The sequence below is a fragment of the Pagrus major genome, chromosome 8, assembly GCF_040436345.1.
Source record: "Pagrus major chromosome 8, Pma_NU_1.0".
Classification (NCBI taxonomy): domain Eukaryota; kingdom Metazoa; phylum Chordata; class Actinopteri; order Spariformes; family Sparidae; genus Pagrus; species Pagrus major.
In genome coordinates, this window is record NC_133222.1 from 2288664 (window position 1) to 2308871 (window position 20208).

The window sequence follows — 20208 nt, forward strand, 5'->3', positions numbered from 1 at the left end:
GTTCCACTCTCACACATCTCACATTTTATGATTTGCTTTCATAAGTCTTGGCTGTTTCTGACTGACTTTATTTTCTTGGTCTTGCGAGGTCATTATGAACATGGCTCCAGGGTGTGACTGCTTTCGTCCCAAAGGTGCGTCTGAACTTTAGCACACCCGATTCAAAAAATTATGTAGCCTATGAAAGTATTTAACAAACAGCAACTGGCTGTGTCGACATGTCGAACACATATCAGCCTATAAACATATTTTCTGTACATTCTTTTGTCAGCAGGATTTTATGTACATCGTGTGTGTACTGCTCTCACATTAATTGATGCAAACCAGAGAAACTGTGAGACACCACAACCTTAAAAATAGTCCTCTTCACTTTAAATTGTGCTATTGATTATTTTTTCATCATGACAAATGCAGCTGCACCTGTTTTTAACCTGAAAGGCTCAGCCCGACATAATTGGGAGAGGAAACCGTTCGACCTGAGCTAAGATGCCTCATTTGCAGTGTTTCCTCTGTTTGCCATTAATAAAAAAATTTCCACCTGCACCTAATCATGTGCTGGTGCATCCAAATGAAATGTAAAGCTGCAGGTTTTTAGCTTGTGAAGGACAAAGGGTTACCAGGACTTACTTCCAGTCTCTGGCAATGAAGTACTGCAGCTCCAGCAGTCTGTGTTCACAGTCCTCCACCATCTTCTCAGTGTACAGATGCTCCATCAGACATGACAGAATCCTGCAGGATCAGCAACAAAAATATAAGCATTAAATATTGAAATATCTCTTATGAGATCAACCACAAACATTATCCCTGCTTAATCTAAACTGTAGTGTTTCATTAACTCACTGCCATTTAACGTTTGGAGAACATTTCTCTTTCCTTTGTCTTTCTACCATTTTCTCCTCTGCTTAAGAAACTCCTGAGGCTCTTAACAGTCCTCCTGCCTATTCCCAATTCTGAGAAAATGTCATTATTCTAAGAACCGTATTAGTATTTTGTAACTAGGAGCGACTCCTTTTTGTCTGACCTCTGAATGAAAGGTTTTTAATGCAGAGAGACAAAAAAAGCTTCAGGAGGACTTACATGGGGTCTCCATTGCGGATGTGTTTGCAGGCGGTCTGGATGACGGACTCACAGGCCTCATTGAGCGCTCGGTCGATGCGGTAGTCGGCTCCGGGGTCAGCTTCCTGGATCAGAGTCTGGAGCTGAAGATGGAAGACACAACAACATCAATTAAAAGCAACACAAAAGAAAACAGGTTTAAGACAACTGAGAATTTCTTATGTAATCAGTTTTTCCCTCCGGCTTATTTATTCCTGGAAACAACCTGCCAAATCGCCATGTATGCATGTGTTGAGACTTGTATTGCAGAGCGACGATCAAAATTGTCTTAAAATAAAGCAGAAGTGATACAGCAAAATTTAATCACTGCCCAGAATGATGAAATGCTGTGCAGCATCTTAAGCCACCAGGATAAATAGTATCAACTAGTGGTAAACATTTAATGTTTGCACGAAAAGGAGAATATTAACTTCATAAAATTACCTCGCCACTAACGGCAAATAAACATTTATGGCTGCTGAGTGCTTGTTTTTGACCTACCGCCCTCTGACAGTTGGGGTCGATGGCTCCCATGTCTCCTCGGCCGACCCTCATCAGGCAGTGCAGCGTTCGTCCTTTGCGGTGCAGACCGGAGCAGTGACCCTCGATCTCGCTCCGACAGTGCAGCACGATCTCCGGACTCAGAGAGAAATCCTCCATCAGCATCCGCCTGTAGTCCATCATCTCACCCTGACACTCACCACTGACGACACGACCTGGGACACACACAAACACACATTTAGCTGTATGAAACACTCAACACACACAATAGTTTAAAAAAAAAAGTTCATGAGCGGCAGCAACATTAATGCACAAGGGAAAGCTGCAGTGTGGGGATGTTAAAAGTTGTATGCGTTTCCCTGTTTTCTTGTCATCTTGGAATCCAGCAAACTCTGAATTCCTCTTCTTCCTCAAACTCTGTCACCCACTGAGTTTTGGCTAACAACTCGCAGCTCAGCAGTCATTTTATAATCTGGGTCTGAATCTCCTAATTCTTTGCTGTTTTCATTCTCAAAGTAACTGCTGTGATTTGAATGGATTTTTCCCCCCATGCTCAGGTTGTCAACCATTGTCACGGTAGGAAGTGCAACTTTAGAAACTTTTTCGCAGTAGTGAAGGAGGCTGACAGGCTAAGACAGGCTATGGGCACTGAAGAGAACAAACAAAAATGCATCCCATAATGCATTTTCACCTTCCCCACATGTGTTTCTGAGAATAATGAAGCAGTTCATCCGGCCTGTGTCTTGAAAACGTTGACAGTATAAACACACTCACATTGCATTCAGCTCTACAGAGATTGAGCCAGACTGACGGACATGTAGGAGGTCCACTGTGTAGTTAATAAGTGGTGGGAGCAGACAAGTGACTGACAGATAATTCAGCTAATAGTGGCCTCTGACTGTCAGTTAAGAACATAAATTAGTGCACAGGATTGAGAGGTATTGACAGAAAGGAGGACCACTGGGAGGCAGACTGCTTACCTCTATGCACAGCCGACTCCAGACAGAGCAGCAGGTAGGACAGGCGAGCTTCTCGGGCTCGGGGCATGTTGGAGTCGGCGCTGCAGCGGTATTTCCTCAGGTCAGACTTGCAGGCTTTGGCCAGTGAGTAGCTCACCTTGTAGTCCTGAGCGATCAGCTTCTGCCTGGTGGTCAACGCCTCACGGCACTGAGGACACAAACCCACCATCAGCATCACATCAGACGTTCAAACTTTGTGGTGGTTAATTATTAGTTTGGTTTCTACTTGAAAGTAGCAGAATGAGAGATTACGAGGGTGAAAAGACCTGGTTTTCTCACAAGAATTATTGAGCTTGTCAGAAAACACAACGATCTGTGTAGCAAAGCCAAATATTTTGGAGATGCTCAAGTAAATGCTGCAGACTTCTCCAGACCCACTCGTTAAAAATGCAAATCTATTTCATCTCGAAAAAGAAGATAAAAACATCTTAGAACAGCACTCACCCTCTCAGACAACGCCTCCTCAAACTTGTGATTGAAGAGACATTTGTAAACTCGTCCCTCTCCAGCCAGTGTCTGAAAAACAGAAAGAAAAAAAAAATCATTCCATCAAGAGAAGAAAGATTCCTTTATACTGTGAATGTCTGGAAAAATGTCTCTCTCTCTTTTCCATTATTCCATCAGCCAAAAAAAATTCAGAGTCATGTTACATCACATTATGATAATGCCCGATACTGAGGCCTCATGCAACCATTAATGGGCAGGAATTTATTTTTATTACAGGTGGATGAAAAAAATGCCCTGATTGGCCTAATGGAGACAACAGAAGGCAAAACTCTCTAAGTCTGAAAGGTCATGAATGCATCTGGTCACTGATTAGCCTAATGCATGCCTGCATCTTTAACACTTTGTAAATAATTTGTCTGTTGCTTCTCTGTTAATTGTAACAGCACTACATTTGTTACAGGTTTGTCCAAAGCTATCAGGAGGTTTCAGTAACAAAGCTGACACCTGAAGAACATTACAAAAAGAAAATTCACATCAGGGAAGAGGGTGTTTATGAAATAGATTAAGCCGTTTGTGCAGTATGGAGCCATTTTCTGGGTTTTATTGTTTTAGTTTTTTTTACATTTAAAACAAGTCTCCAGCTACTTTAATTGTTGAGTAGAATGCTGCAACGCTGTTTTGCTGTGAAGCTTCAGAAACGCTTTGTGGACTACGAAACTTCACCTGACTTTCCATCAGCTTAAGGGGGACTAAGTAATGACAAATTTTCATTTTGAGAAAACAAAAAACTGCGTCTGTGACCGTCAGTGGCTCTACAAAGCCATAACTGCACATGAAACATACTCAACATAATAAATTCTCACGTTTTCACAGAAGCGTTCTCTGTCCTCCCGGCAGGCAAAGTAGAGGTAGCGGTCCAGGTGGAAGTCGTCTGAGGAGAGCTCGGCGACTCTCATGATGGACTTTTTACAATCCTCCTTGATGGGGTGCGCCCCCGGCTGCTCCTCAGCCTCCCGCACCAAACCTTTCTCCAGACAGGCGATCACCTCGCCCTGAGAGTGGATGTCCTGCACAGAGAGGAGAGGTCACATCAGGTATCAGGGTGTCATTCAGCTCTGACATGACAAAGAGGCCTTTTCATACAACAGCTGAAGTTAAATATTAAATTTAAGTTTTAATTGATGGTCTTTTTGTTCAATTCATTCAACTCAATCAGTACTTTGGATCCCATTAATTTCAGAGTCATGCTCTGTATAATAAGAGAGAGACAGCCGTCATCATTTTCTGTCCTGGTCCATCTGCTCACAGTTTGACACCGGAGACGTCTTCACCATTAAAACATTTTCATTCAATTTTTTTGCATCAGTATCTGCAGGTCCTCAAATACTGCAGCATGTTTCAACATTATATATATCCCCAGCTTTGATAACCCTTTTTTTTTTTAGGGTGGCAATTCTTCAGGAGGCTTATTAAAAAGGGTAAGTTCAATAATAACACTTGTGTCCTAAAGGGACTTGCATTTCTACAGCACTTTTCCAGTCTATTGACCGCTCAAAGCGCCTCACAACCCTCGTCACATTCACTTATTCACACATGCATTCATACACTGATGGAAGTGGCTGCCGTGCAAGGTGCCAACTGCTCATCAGGAGCAATTTGGGGTTCATTATCTTGCTCAAGTATACTTCGACATGGAGCCGAGGATTCGAAACAGCGACCTTCCGATCACTGGACGACCCGCTCTACCTAGTTATTACAATGCAATACATAAATGTTTGATAGCCAATGTGGAACTAGCTGAAAAACACCTCTTTAATGCATGAGTTTTATTTTTATAATACTATATTATTTCTATTTTGTTATTCTAATTTCATAGAATGAGAGATGCATTTCAGTTGTATAGCCTACTTGTGACCAGTTGTCTGATGGGAAAGTGTTTTAGTGTAATACAGATGTTTGAATGTTTCTTAAAATAGATTTTTGGCCTTTTCATGGCTTTTTTTTTTTGATAGGACAGCTTAGAGAGATGACGGGAAATGGGATGGGGGCAAGGGGGGGACGACATTCTGCAAACGGCCAGAGGTCGCAATGACAATACTGTAGTATACCAAAGTAGCCGGAGGGAAAAATGCTTCCTCAGACCCCAGCGAGAGGATTCTGTCTGTCTTTGACACTTGTCCTTCTGTCTGTTCAAAATAAAGACATGTATCCTCATGCATTTTGTTTCTGCTGTACTGAACTTGCACCAAACCGTGACTCCTAAACCAGGATATCAAACAACCGTGCCTTCTGTGTACCGTTACACCTCTGCTGTCAACACATTCATGTGTCAACATGCTGCTGCAGCTTACTGGCAAGATTGTCTGGGAAGACCTTTTGCCTGACTTTTGACAAATACATCAGAAACACCTTGCAAATGTGTCATCCCTTTGTTTTTTTATTTTTGTTTTGGGAGGGGGCGATAATTGACTGAATGATTACAATAATATTTTTTTTTACCATTTGTTTTTTTAAAAACTCGTGAAACACAATCACAAATGTTCCCAATATAAAAGTAATGACTCTGTAGATTATAGCATGTCTAATCCCACGCAGAGTGAGGTCTCCTTTCACTCCATAAATCATTCTGTCAGTGTGTGTCTTGTATTTTTTCTGGAGGCGAGCTCTGTCGGACTAAACACGGTCAGTCTAATCTCCACTCCGAGCAGCTCCCCACACTGAAATGAGCCGCCGTGACAAATTCCTGATAATGAAACCGACTCCGCTCCCGCTGACAAATAAATAATTTGTTCCAAGTTATAATTGTGCCAACGTGATATCCTATAATAACTGCGTGTCTAACAGGCTTATGAGGTTCAGCTTGGCTCAGCAGCAGGAAGACACGTTCAGAGGAGATCGATTCGCTGTGCGCGCTGACAAACTGCTGTCAAACTTCTCTTTTCTCATTCCAGCTGAGTCACACTTTGAACACAGTTTCTGGGTGTTTCAGACTGAGTGGAAGCAGTGATGAAGGTTCAGAGACCCACCACAAATTCTGAGAAACTTCAGCTGCTTGGGGAGTTATGCAAATAATACTTACGTCTACATGTACTGTTGTTAAGACTTCTTTTACCTGCAGTCAACCTACATGGTCTACCAGTCCTTTCCTCAAATACTGGACAGGACAGTCAAATCAGGGCTACATTCTGGCTTTGCAGCACAGGTTTTCCATAAAAGACATAGGAAGTAGTAAGCACCATCCCCGCAACTTGCGAAAACTGGGAAGCTTTCCTTCCCTCAACATTATGACTGATGTGTAATGCGATCAAACGTGCCGAGCTGAATGTGAGAGACCCCGATACATTTTGTTTTGTGATTGTTCGTGTTTAATAGTAAATAAAACTTGCGTCTCACCTTCTCTCCGGTGCTGATGCTGCCACAGCGCAGAGCGTTGATGTCTTCGCGGCACTTGTCCATGAAGCCGCAGATAAGCCGGTAGTCGCTGAAGACGATGCTGGTCATCTTGGTGATGTACTGGTTACACTGGTAGTCGCTGATGTTGCCTCGGTGGTCCACCAGGCACGACACCAGATAGCCCTTCCCCAGCTCCTCCGCCGCACATTCTTTAATCTGAACGAAGACCACAGACAGTGTCATGACTTGATGTAGATTAAACAAAAAGCGTATGTGTCACCTGAATGTCTGAACAGATCTGGCAACAACTGCTGAGACTGTAGGTGTTTTTATAGACTTTCATTTTTGTGAATAAAAACATCTGTAACATTTAACCAACACAGTTATTCTCTCATCACGACATCATGATCAGATAATGTGGCCAAAATCTAAACCTGCATACCGGCAACCAGTCGTCATCCTTAACTCAAACAAAAGCTGGCTGTTTCCCAGTTACAGTGCTGAGCATATTTAGGTAAATAAGGAACCGCTGTTCCTCATATTCGTCACTATTTTTATTGGTTTATTTTTATTGGTTGGTTGGTTCCTCTACTTTGCTTTTAGATTAAATGTGCAAGAGCGATGGGAAGACAAAGAGTGAAACAAACATGTTCTGTAATTTCTGTATTATTTATGTGCACATACATAAATAAATGCACAGATAAGCCTTCTATCGTCTGAACGATGTCAGTAAAATAACACTCCCTTTTTTATTTCTATACAAAGCTCCAGTTTGCTGAGGGAGCTAAATATACTGTACGTTAAAGATGCACGAATACATTTTTATCGAATTGGAGGCAGTGAAGCGAGATGTAAACACAACAGCTGCTGATCTCTTTAAACATTGTTAAGCGGAAAAATGTACATGCAACCTGAAATTAACATGAAAGTAACATAAACCAGTGCACAAGGGGAATACTCTACTCTATTTCTATTGAGTGGTAGAAAACATTTTGTTCATGGTTCCACATTTAAAAATCTTTTGTATTAATATGTTTTCTGTTTTTATTGATGAAAATTTGATGAAAACATCCTTAATCGTTACATAAACTTTTAGCTTGGGTTGTAAAGATTTGAGGGATATGAAGCTTTTGAAGATACTCAAAGAAATGACATCACAGTAGGCAAAAATACTAATGCATCTATTGCAGAGTTTAAAAGGTTAAAGTAAACCGCAAATAACCAGTTACACTCGTTTTATTTCTTTTTGGCCAATCATAGAGGAGAATTATTGTGATAATTGGAATTATTATCATCCCATATTGTCTAATCTTGATTGTGGGCCCCTGAATTGAATAGACATCAAATCATAGCCGACTTTGTGATATCACCAAATATTGTATTGTCCAAAATATAAAAAACCATCAATATAATATCGTACTGTGATGAAAATGGTGACCTTAAACCCTAAAATCAGCTCCCTGCTGCTGCTGTTAACAACTCTGATAAGCTCAGCCAGCCTGAATCAAGTCTGTGTGGGTTCATCACAACGAGCTACGACTTTTTACACATTCACCATTTTTTTATTTGCCTTTTTCCCCATTTCTTCACGCTGCCTATGGTGTCATCTCACTGGCGACAATGGTGCTTCATTTGTCATTTTGTCTGAATGTGCTTTGTGTTTAAGTACATTGAGCTCTGTGAGCGCTGTGCTCACTGCACAAAGCAAATCATTCACACTTGATGAACAATCAGGCTGAGCTACTATCATGTAATATATGAAGGAAATGATGTCATTATTATGTCGACACCTGCTGAGCTGTTAAGACTCCTCATCGAGTTTAGAGGAAAATCATTTCTTCGTCTTCTTTATCATTTTATGTTTTCATTGCTTGATTACTTCTACTACTATAAAGCAGATTAAGACACAATAATATGAAACCTGACAAAATGTAAAATGAAGGACTAATTAATTAATTGAGATTAATAACATGTGTTGAGCTGATGTTTTGGAGCAGAAAGCAGCCACAGGAAGCTTCATGAGTTTTTGTTTAAAAAAAAAAAAAAGGCCACAGCTTGATGGCTGATAAAGACACTTCAAACTGATCTTAAAAGATTACGACTTCCTGTTTATTACAATGTGCTGTGTACTAGCAATATAGATTTTCCACAGATGCTACATGTCTGTTGATTTCCAGAAACAGATCAAGTTGACTGTGGATGAACCCAAATGAGCCACATTCAGTTAATATTCGGATAAAAAAGTTATTTTGTTGAAATAAATCAATAAAACAGGCTGAAATGAACGTACTATACATTCTGAATGGAGCATGGGTTCATTCAAGGACTAAACGTTGTTCTGTTTCCAGCAGAATCCAAATTATATCCCAAATATTTCTGTGGTGGTGAAGAGAGGCAGGATTGTTCGTGTCGGGCCACTACAGCAGCTTTTGGGGCTTTTCCATACACATGTGCTGGCTTAGCTTGACTCAGTTTGACTTGGCATATAGACCAGGCATTTCCATTACAACAGGTCCACCCACTTCAAGGTGCGTTTATAATGATGCGCTTGTCTTCAGTAGTGGTCAGAGGAGTGGCTGTGAACGCTCTCGCTCTCTCTGCAGTATGATCGAAGCTAACTGTGCTCCACTTATTTGTTGACAAACAAGTTTAATTTCCTTTAAATTCTTAACCTCAAAAGTAAACAGACTTGCATTTCTATAGCGCTTTTCCCAGTCGACTGACCACTCAAAGTGCTTTACAATACTTGTCCCAATCAATCATTCACACAAATATTTAATCAGTGACCGTGCGATTACTGGACAACCCACTCTACCTCACAGCCGCCCTCATTCTTCAGTTATTAAAAAGGCTTTTATTATAAGGCAGCAGAGTCAGGAAATGTCTGGTTGTCACCAGCAGTAACCTAAAATGACTCCTGAAATAACTGAAGGTGAACATGATGAAACAGAAATAAAGCAGATGTCTTAAGGTAGAAATGGGGACGCCGGAGAGAAACTAAAGAGATTCAGTTAGAAGCTACAGAAGTACTGAGAGCACTGCCCTACTAAACCCAGCTAGCTCGATGTGTCTTTATAACTTTTTTAAAGAGAAATCCTGTAGTTTAGCTGTAGAGGTTCGGTTTAAGCGACTGACCTCAGAGATGGTGGCCTTGCAGACCTCCACGGCTACAGACTCAAACTTTGGGTCGGTGGTCAGGTTCAGCTTGTAGTTCCACAGCAGCTGGAAGACAGAAGACGCACAGATTTACACACAGTATCCAGATACCGACAGAGACGATGTGACAGGCTGGTACATTCAAGAAATCAAATGTTTTGTGTTTTATATATTTCTAATGCAGTTTTACTTCTTTTTATTTCTTTATTTTTCTGTTACAGTTACAGCATACAGGAGGCTGAACAGATTGTCAAGAGAATACTTCGACATCACAGAAAAACTAGCAAAAAGGACTGGCACCTACAGACGGCAGAAGGTAAAAGTGTTTGAAGTACAACTTGCAGCCAGTTGATGGGAGATCGTCCAATTGTTGAGCTCAGTTCTCAGCAAACATTGATTTGATTTGATGCCAAAGGAAGTCTAGACATCTATGGTCGGTTAAAACTGGGCTATATTTGGTTGAAAAGTTTATTTTTACTTAACTTCAGCAGCATTTAAATGACAAAACCTGCTTCATGTCAAAACACAGTCACTTGGTAAATTTGGTAATCTAAATATTTTCACTTTTCAACCTTATTTAAGAGTTTCACCTGAGAGCTGAGGAACAAGCTAGTAAGTAGATCTTAAGTTGGGTTTGTTTTGTTAAACTATTTTTTTCCAAGGTCAATAAAGAACTGTGGAGCCTAAATTTAAGATTATACAGAACATAAGTCCTAAATGTCATGTGGCTGAGAGCTCCAGAAAAAGCTAGTAAGTGGACTTTGGGGTTTTGTTACGGTTGTTAATGTTGGTACCAAACTCAGCACTCTTTGTTGATTAATGTTTAACAAAAGTACTATAAAATAACATGATGCATGCTGGGAAGTGACACTGGGAGTGAAGACACTTACATGGTTGCATTCAGCAGCAATCTCAGTTTCCTGAAAGAGAAGGAGAGAAAGGAGAGGTGAGCGTGTGAACTGGAGATGACTTTAGGATTCAGATCATTTCTCCAGAGATTCATATCTTCATGAGGGCAGCGATGCCGTACAACGATGTGAGATTCAAGACTAAGTGCGTCACACTGGATCGACGACACTGCTATTTCTCGAAGCTGTAAGAAATGTGGAGGACACAACCAGACTACCTTTTGCAACCTGTAACATCCAATAATCAATTGCAAGCTTATCTGAAGTGTAACGGTGTGTTCAGGCGCGTGTTGTTCAGAATAGCAGAAGTGTGAGCAAAGTTAAACATCTGTAGAGAGAAGAGAAGCAGTTTTGGCCCCAGAGCCCTCAGCAGGACGCAGACGGAGAGACATCCCTCCCATCCCTCCTGCAAACACACCAATTGTGAAGCGACCTCTCCTGTTTAATGTAGGACTGCATGCTGTTGTTTCACACAAGCTTGTAAGTGCACCTGGTTGTTGCGATGTCATTCGGTACCACGTCGGGTCAGAAAGTTTGGAAGGGCAGCTTGCATGCTGATGTGAAAAACGAAAAATCACGTACGACAAAATTCAAACTGAGGTGTGTTTTGGGTAAAAAAAAAAGATGGAAAGTTACAGCAACAGTTAAAGCAACACTAGTACCACTTCAACGCCAAAATTAGTGCGTATACACGTCTTTATAAATGTTGGTAAACCTGCTAAAAGTTGGTGATTGACTCTTTCAACATTGCCAGGAGGCGAGTTTGCACTTCTGTTGTCTTTTTTTCCTTGTGTGTCATGTTCGTCATTACGTATGCGCCGGAAAAACAGTAGAGAGCAGCAGATCATACACCTCATCAGAAAACACACACATTGTTTTTTCCAAAGGTGATAACGGAAGTTTCTAAGGAGTGAGACATCTCACTTCTTTCTCATCTCTGCTGAAAGTTGCACATGCACAGTACGGATCGGGCCGCTGACTCGGCTCAGACTCGGCAGCCACAAACAACAGTTACTTTTTAAACATCTTTAACAGTTTCTCTCTTTTAAACTCAGCACCAACTGAACGTTCAAGTGCTGCTTAACAGAGAGACGGATGGAAAGATAATAACAAGCCAGCGGCCTTAACTTCAACACACACCATAGCAGTGCTCCTGAGAAGGAGAGAAAATTACATATTCACCCGGGTGTTGTGTTCACATCACAGCCGAGCTGAGCCAGAGTCGACACATACCGGAGAGCACTGCAGGGTTAATTGATCCGGGAGTAAACCCCGATCATACACATTCACATTGCAAACAAAAGCCAGATGTTAGTGAATGTTAGCGGGACCAGTGTGAAAAGGGTATAAGCAGACAAACTTTTACAGCAATTCTGAATAAAAGAGTAGATTTGTGAGTCTCATTCTTCAGTCGTTAAATACCGACACTTTGGGCCGGTGGTCCCCCAGAGTTATTTTCCTGCTGTGCTGTGCTGACCTGAGGTGACCTGTCCGACTTCCTGGCAGCCAAAAGCCTACAGACCAACGGACACCCCCCCCCCCCCCCCCCCCCCGCCTTAAACCAGAGAAAAGCACAAATCAGTCCCAATGGAGGACTGAGAGAGTGTGTGTGTGTGTGTGTGTCTTTGAAATCGCAGCTCTGCAGATGGCCGAAGAGCTTCTGACTGTTTACCACATGGCAGCAGCACCGCGAAGCCAGAAATAGGCTGTCTGTGTGCGTTTGAATATTCATGTGTGTGTGTGTGTGTGTGATTTATTTACAGTCAAGTGTCACAATGCTCTTTACACAGACAGTAAACGCAGCGTGGCGGTGGTGGTGGTGGGGGGTTGAGGTGGTGGGGGTCCCAGCCAGGTCGTACTGAAGAAGAGGACGGTACGGTGGGTGACGGAGCGGCAGATGTTATAAACAGCACAGAGCTGACGCAGTGGTCAACTGGGTGGAAAAATAAATAAATGGTCCTGGAAATGTGACCAGACTGACCAGCCACCACTGACACACCCACCACCAGAACAACACAGTAGAACCAGCATCAGGGCTCCTCCTTGTGTGTTTTTTTGTATTTTAGAAAGTACTGGTACTTTTTTGTTTTTAGAAATATTCGACAATATACTGATGGATTTTCATTAATGCACCTCGCTTTGGAATATGAGAAAAATATAATTTATTAACGTGTTCAGCAAATTACATGACAGTCCAGCACACTGAACTTAAAGATTGCTTTAAGATATGTCAGACTCTACAGCTGTGGTGATCATTTTCACAGAGTCATTGTTGGCAAAGCTGAGAGCAGAAACGGGACAATTTTGTATGTTTCCATTAGATTTGGGTTTGCATTTAAGATTTTACACAAGATTTTAAGACATCCTGCTGTGGTTTTAAACTGTGCTGTTCTGCGGATGCTTCCACTCACAACATTAAGTTTTGTCTGTACGATTATAGTCTGAGGAATAATCTTGGTTTTGCGGTTTCACAATTATTATTTTTTACAACACTAAGGATGTATAAAAATCACATGAACATTTGTATTTAGAGGTTTTATTGTATTTTGTTCCCACAGCATTTCTTTTCTGGCTTGTTTAAGCAGGGACTGCCTTTTGAAATTGAAATGATCTAGTAACGAAATAATACAGTGTAAAAATAAACAAAAAGTCAGGTCAAGGTGCAGTTTAATAAAAATGAGGGAAAGAAATTGAAATTAAATCCTGCTCACTGATTTGCAGCTTTACCACCGATGGTCCTATACATGCAGAGATACTAAAGTGCTACATAGACGGTCTCTGACAGTGTCACATAATAAGACTGTAAAAAAGCAAAAACAAACAAAACTAAGCTGATTTTGAATGGATATGACACGTATCCTGCCAAGCATAAAAAATACAGTTTGTTCCCATATCCACTGCCTTGCTTTTTTGTTTTGTTTATGGAGGCTCAACCTGTAATTCTGGTGCTGCTGTTTTTAAAGTCAACACGATCAGTCTGTCAGTGTCAGCAAAGTGTATGAAAGGCAGAATGTACCAAAGTGAAGCTGATGGGGGTGGAGGGCGTGGGGGGGTGTTAACCTGGATGGAGCCGGTCAGTCTGATGCTAGATCAAACAGAGCAAGACATTTATTTTACTCTGTGTTTCTGGACCAGGCCGCAGGGAAAAACCCCACCTCTGCACCCGCTCAGTCCACCTCAGGACTCGGCCAAAACGTCACATCACACTGCTGCAGAACACAATGTGACTCATGCGGGCGTATGTCCAGCTCCGTCAGAGGATCTGCAAGTTCGGAAAGACTAATCTTCTAATCTGATCAATTAAACATTGATTTAAAGGCCAAAATAAACTAACAATGATGAAACCAGTCTTTCATATGTCAACAGGATATTACCCGTTCAGGTGAATCAGGCTGATACAACAATTGGCTGTTGTATCAATCTAACTCTGAGTTTGCAGGCAGCTGTTAGAGCAGTGATCTAACACAACAGGAGGAAATAAAACCAATACAGCCGACACACCCTTTCACATACTTTAGTCAGGACCCAAGAATTCAGGCTCGCTGTTTACCAACGTTCCTACTCCACTCACTGAAAGTGAAAACTGTGAAAACCTCCGTCTCATTTAATAGCTGCAGCCAAATTAAACTTAATCAGTTTCTCCTGGTTTCGTCTTGGGAAAACTGGCATGAGGTTGAGCTATAATTGGAAGTGGGTGAGAGAAAAAGACGGAGAGAGAAAATGACACATGAAGTGATAGAAAGAGGGGATAATGCAGAGGGAAACCAGCTATTCCCAACACCTCCTGAGTCATGAAGCACAGAGCACAGCAGCTGAGTTTGTCGAGTTCACAGAGCTGACAGCAATAATTAACTAACTGAAAGTCTTTGAGAAGACTCACTCTACCTAAAGCCAAGGAAACGTCACCTCATATCTTAATTTTGTACCTGTATTTTCTGAATAATGTATATTAGCATGTGCCAAATATCTTATTGGTTAATTGATGTTTGGTCTACAAAATGTCAGAACAGAGTAAAAAAAACAAAAGCCTATTACAATTTCTTAAAAGCCAGGTAATGTCTTTGAATTGTTTTGTTGAAAAAATGGTTCAAAACCCAAAAACATTTAATTTAATTTCAATCAAAAAGAAAAAACTAGCAAATCTTCACAATTTTGAAGCAGCACCAGAGAATGTTTGGCACTTCTGCATGTAAAAAAGGACTTAAATTAAGGATAAAATTGATTATCAAAATAATTTAGTAGTAGTAATAGTCAAAATAGCAAAAACAGTGAATAGTTTTTCTTTGTTTATGCTTTAGAGAAAAGAGCCGGTCTGGCAAATATAGACCAGCCACAAATGAGATGCTCCACTGGATATCAGCACAGTAAAGTCCAAAAGGTGTCCCATTTGGCCAACAACCCATTATCCTGAAAAAACAAACACACTCTCCTCCAAAAGGATGTTGTTCAGAAAAACACTGTACAGAGAGATTTTTGCCCCTAATATCTTTTTGTAGTTGGACGAGCATGAGTGGATGAAGTCAGGTGACTCGTCAGGTGACCTTGTTTTTGATGGTTGTTGGGTAACATAACTATCCAATTACGTTGCTGTCGCACCAATGGCCTTTCAGTCCGATGGGACATTTCTCAGACTATTAGTGTATTGGAATAATGGGCCGTCGCAACAACGTCATGGCACCGGATCACCTCCAGCAGCTGCAACAAAGACGGAAGTTAATGCAGCTGCATCCTGTAACATTTGTGGTGATGGTGAACAACGCATGCTGCACTTTCAATCAGCCAATCAAAAACTAATCATGGATTACCAGAGGCAGCACATCAGCAAAGAGTAGCTGCTTAAGCGCATTTTAATTACTCAGATCAGCCAGAACCACTCTTTAACTTCAGCGGAGTCACTGCACACCGTGTTTTCGACTCTCCACCCAGAAACCTTGTGCCGTTTATTCCTACCAAACAGCTGGGTAGAGTTCAGGTCAGGTGTGTGTGATGTATGTTTTCATCACCACTAATAAAACACAAGACTGAAAACAGCTTCTTACACTGACATTTTTATCAAACTGAACCCCAGCAGAAGGAAACTTGACCGCATGTGCACACACACACACACACACCCACAGTCGATGATAAGTTGATCAAACATCACGGTTACATGGGTGCGTTTTATTTAAGGTTCTTGTTTGCTCTGGAAACTGTCGTTACCTTCTACAGTGTGCAAATCTTTGTCAGGCTTCAACCTGACTGTACAAATCAAACAATACCAGATCATCTTAAAAACAATTTTAGTGAATCTCTTCAGTTGTAAATGGTGAGTTTGTCTAGCTGGTGGTAAACTGCCATCGGGGTAGTTAGGATTGTACATTAAACTGGACTTTCAAGACGTTTGAATAGTTGTAAGTCCTTCACAAACTAAAAAAAAGACGATTGCATTAAAGTATTACTGTACTTCATGTCTTCCATAATAATGAATTAATGGACGACATGAAGGCCAGAAGCATCCGACGTGCAGGACAGGGAGGCAGCCGTCAACCGGTCTGACATCCACATCTTTCTTTAATTCCTAATTATGCACATCGGGCGTCATCCGTCACATATCGAAACATGTTTTGTTTACATGATTGTGTAGATGAAAAACATGCCTCCCCTAACCATGAAAATGTAACTGTTAAAATTAAGCATTTTCCAAACTTTCGTAACTGAATATACGAGTCTCGACAATAAACGTATCACTAAATCTAAGCGTAGATGATGAGCCACGGGCAGTGACGCATCTGTTTTTTTTTCATTACTGGTTACCACATTGTTTCGGCTTCACAAGAGTAGCAGAGCTGCAGTTAGACACTCGAACACTTTAGGATAAACGTCAACAACGAGCCTGAACGGACCGTCACACACTGGAAGGACACAAAAGGATGTTGCTCAGCAACCAGGAACATTTTCTTCTTCCTTTTAGTAGAGTACCAAAATAAATGTATAGAATAAACAAAAAGCTTCTGTCTTTGTTCAGGATAATGAAAAATAATCCTGTAAAAGCAACAGCGTCCTGGTGGAGATTCAGTACTCAGAGATGTTTCTATTATTGTTTTATCATCAGGACACAGCGGTCCCGAAACTGACATGCTGCTAAAAAAACCAATCAGGTTCAGACAGCAGTGGTGGAAACAGTAAAAGTAGCAGTACAATCAAAACTGCCAAAAGTATTTGGACACCTGACATCATCCGTTTGCATACTTTTGGCCTCCACAGTGCCAATGAAGCGATATCTTGTGATGCCACAGCAGCGATGCTGTACACATCAGTTTGTGTTTGTCTCTTCATGTGACTGTTACAACAGGACTAACAAACTGAAGGTGAATCTTTAACTAAGGGCATGCTTTTCTTGTTTAATGGTCAGATGAGCAGCTTTAAATACTTGTCCTTCCCGCAGTATTATAGAGGAACAGCTGCTAAAAAAGCTCTGCCAATTGGGTGATAAACATGTTTTATTTCCTATCAAATCTTCATAATAAAAGTCCTCCTTTGTATAGTAATTTAAAAACTTTTAGTATGAAGCAGCAAAATCATGAGATGTACTAACTCCTGAAACAGCTGAAAGAAAACATGATGAAACAGTAAAATACAGCAGATGTCCAAAAGTACAAATCTTTAAACCTCAGCGGTTCAATTAGAGGCTACAATACTACCGAGAGCTGAGCACAGAGACTATTTTGTGGGGGGGGGATAGGGGTCTTAACAGTTTGGCTGCAGTCATGCGACGTCATTGCTGCTTGGAGGCACAGCAGGAATAATTTGGCCCCACTGCAGAGGAGGTCCATCCCAGGTACGGCTCAGCACGGCTAAACTGGTTAATCAAATCAGCATGACACGGTTTGACTCAACCGGTGGAAAAGCGCCAATAGTCTTCCCAGGTTTCTGTGGAAGAATGTGACCGGCCTGCACAGAGCCCTGAACTCAACCCCATCCAGCTCAGGATGAACTGGAATGGCGATTGTGAATAAAGTATAAAGTACAGTCATTTACGTCTGATACGTAGTCAACCGGGACTTAGAAGTCTCCCAAAAACCAACAGTAAACACCTGTACTTCAGAAAAGTTTTTTCATCTCTGTCAGACAAAAGTATCGGATGTAAAAACACCACTGCTGGGTATCAAACAGCTTCATCAAGAGCTGTGGTAGAGAGTGTTGTAGCAATGAGTCCTAATCAGTTATCGTTTCTGTACATCCTGTTCCCTCATTTCACGCTTCGACAATCACAAAAGTGGCGTTGATCTGTGAAGATCATCTCGCTGAACAAAATGTGCACGTATCTTAAACTTGTGTTTGGTTTGCCACAGAGCTTTTTTCTGCAATAATCCAAAATCCAATTAAAAATATCCCGTAGGCTTTTTGTTGAGGGAGCCAGGCCGATGCTAACTTCTGGGTTGGTCTACAAGAATACGTCACCCCTACAGCGCTGTTTTCTGCCAACAGGTTTGTTTTTTAAAGAGAATGTCCTGAAGCCTTAGCAATGTGCTAATCATCAAACTGGACACAAACTGGGTACAACTGGGAGGCTGAGACAGAAACAGACACATGGAGGTTTCACCAAGCTGACAGGCCACAGCAAAACCTTCAATCTCCGGAGCCTCCTCCCTCTGGACTCTGAGTCTCTGCACCACGTACACAAAACCACAGCCACCAGCAGGACTGACAGCGGGCAGGCCAGAGACACACAAGAATGCTACGAGTCTAAAAGCAGCTCTTAATCTCACCCTCGAACCGAAGAACGGCAGCAGAGTGCCAGCTGGGCACACAGGAGGTGGACGGGCTCCACGGTAGCTGATCAACAGCAGCGCTGGTGGTCGGCGTCGAGAGACGAGACGTCACACCCAGAAACCCGGGTTCACTGGGTCTTTAGCTGCATTCATAATACAGCTCATAAAGAGGGACTGATTTTAGTTTTACACCTGGGATGGACTAAATGATTACTTGGACATATTTACTTAAATACATACCTTACGTACTTTTGGTCTTTCTGGTGTTTCTTTACTTTTTATGACATAAAGAGTACCCTCATCTTTTTGCTTTGGCAAGAAACCAGCTTGCCAAAGCGAAAAAAAAAAAAAAAGGTCATGATATCTGTCATAGCAGAAGAGAAGTGGTAAATATGCTGAATGTCAGAGGAATTCAGGTTGGTTACTGTAAGTTTTAAAAGAATAACGGACACTGATGATTTGTCAACACAGTGATTCAGCCTTGAACTTCACTGTGTCATGAAGACGAGAATGAGGAAGATCTTTGTTCTGAGTAAATGATTACAACACAAGATCGACTTAAATTCCCAGGAAGTCAGTCGGCAACCTGAAACTGGTGTAGATGCTGCTGATATGTCAACGTGCTGCCATGTGTGAAGACTGAGGACATTTAAAACAAGGACACTGCATTTAATTTGGCTTTTGGCTTAACTCACTGTTATTTCCTCGCTTAAATTTTATCAGTATATTAAAAATGGCAGACCAGACAACTGTTTGTGGCTGATTTGCATTCAAATTAAACATCTGATGTCTTCGTTTATGCCTGCGCTTAATTAGTATTGAGCATTATCGGAGCAGCCATCTGTTCATGGCTTTTCTAATGTTTGTTCTATAAAATATCAAAAAAATGATTAAAAATGTCAATCACAGAGTGAATATTCTTATCAGGGCTGCAACTAATGATAACTTTCATTGCTGATCAATCTACAGATCAATTTATTGCCAATATATTACATGACAAATATGAGAAACCAAATGTTTTTACTTAAAAAAATCATTGAAACACTGATTTCCCAGATCCCACTGCCACGTCCAGCAACTGGCTCAACAAAATCCAACCCATATTGAGGCTAATCAATAGCTTACATTAATAATATCAGTTTGTATAGAATGTCTTTTGTATTTTTAAAACTTCAAATTACTTGTATTTTAATTAAATACATGTTCTTACACCATTATTTCACATTTATTTTGATAAGCAAATATCTGTAATTTGTACGACGATACTTTATAGTATTTGTGCTCATCTCCGATTGTCGGTAAACGTGTTTTTAATTGGTTTTCTTAACGGCGATTAACTGAGCAGCTTTACTTCATGCTGATTAGTAGCAACCAACCTTACCACTGCGATAACTACGGGAACTACAAAATGGTGCCTTTCCTGTGGTGTTATGCTTGAAATCTTCAGTAGCTTTTTTTAAAGTTGTTTAAGCCGTTCATACTTGATTTTTTTTTTTTTCCGACTCTCACACCTCATGCAGTGCTTCTTTCCTTAAAAGCCTTTAGCCTTCTTTGAGTATTTCATGATGACTTTAACCACTAGAGGCGACGCCGTCTTGTGATTCAGAGTAACCAGATAATGGGCACAAACCAAGGCCTTGTCTTAGCTGCGATAAGCTCCTGTTGTAGCGTATAGAGGTCTCTCAGTCTGCCGTAGTTCTGCTGTTGACATGCAGCTAATGAGCTTAAAGAAGAGAGTGAGCAGTCAGCCGCCACCCAGCCAGCAGCCACAGCCCCGACCTGATCTCTCAGGACGCACTTGAATGGGCCTAAAGGTCACAAAAGCAACCTGGTGACCTGAAAAAGTACAATAACTAACCAACAAGACAAGATTACTGACTGTGAGTCTGAGTGAGAAAGTAATGAGAAATTGTCCGTGTGTCTTTAACAACTGCCAGT

The 20208-nt window shown here is 41.2% G+C and overlaps 1 protein-coding gene across 2 annotated transcripts in view; it reads right to left on the reverse strand.

Moving 5' to 3' along the window:
* Nucleotides 1–20208, reverse strand: part of glg1a (golgi glycoprotein 1a) — a 32469-nt gene that overhangs the window by 9877 nt on the left and 2384 nt on the right. For both annotated transcript variants that reach the window (XM_073471660.1, XM_073471659.1), the window contains exons 2-10: nucleotides 10502–10531; nucleotides 9591–9677; nucleotides 6456–6671; nucleotides 3926–4129; nucleotides 3060–3131; nucleotides 2577–2763; nucleotides 1597–1811; nucleotides 1078–1199; nucleotides 628–729 (exon numbers count right to left, since the gene is read on the reverse strand). In XM_073471660.1, coding sequence (XP_073327761.1) covers nucleotides 628–729; nucleotides 1078–1199; nucleotides 1597–1811; nucleotides 2577–2763; nucleotides 3060–3131; nucleotides 3926–4129; nucleotides 6456–6671; nucleotides 9591–9677; nucleotides 10502–10531 — 1235 coding nt within the window. The remainder of the gene's footprint in view (nucleotides 1–627; nucleotides 730–1077; nucleotides 1200–1596; nucleotides 1812–2576; nucleotides 2764–3059; nucleotides 3132–3925; nucleotides 4130–6455; nucleotides 6672–9590; nucleotides 9678–10501; nucleotides 10532–20208) is intronic.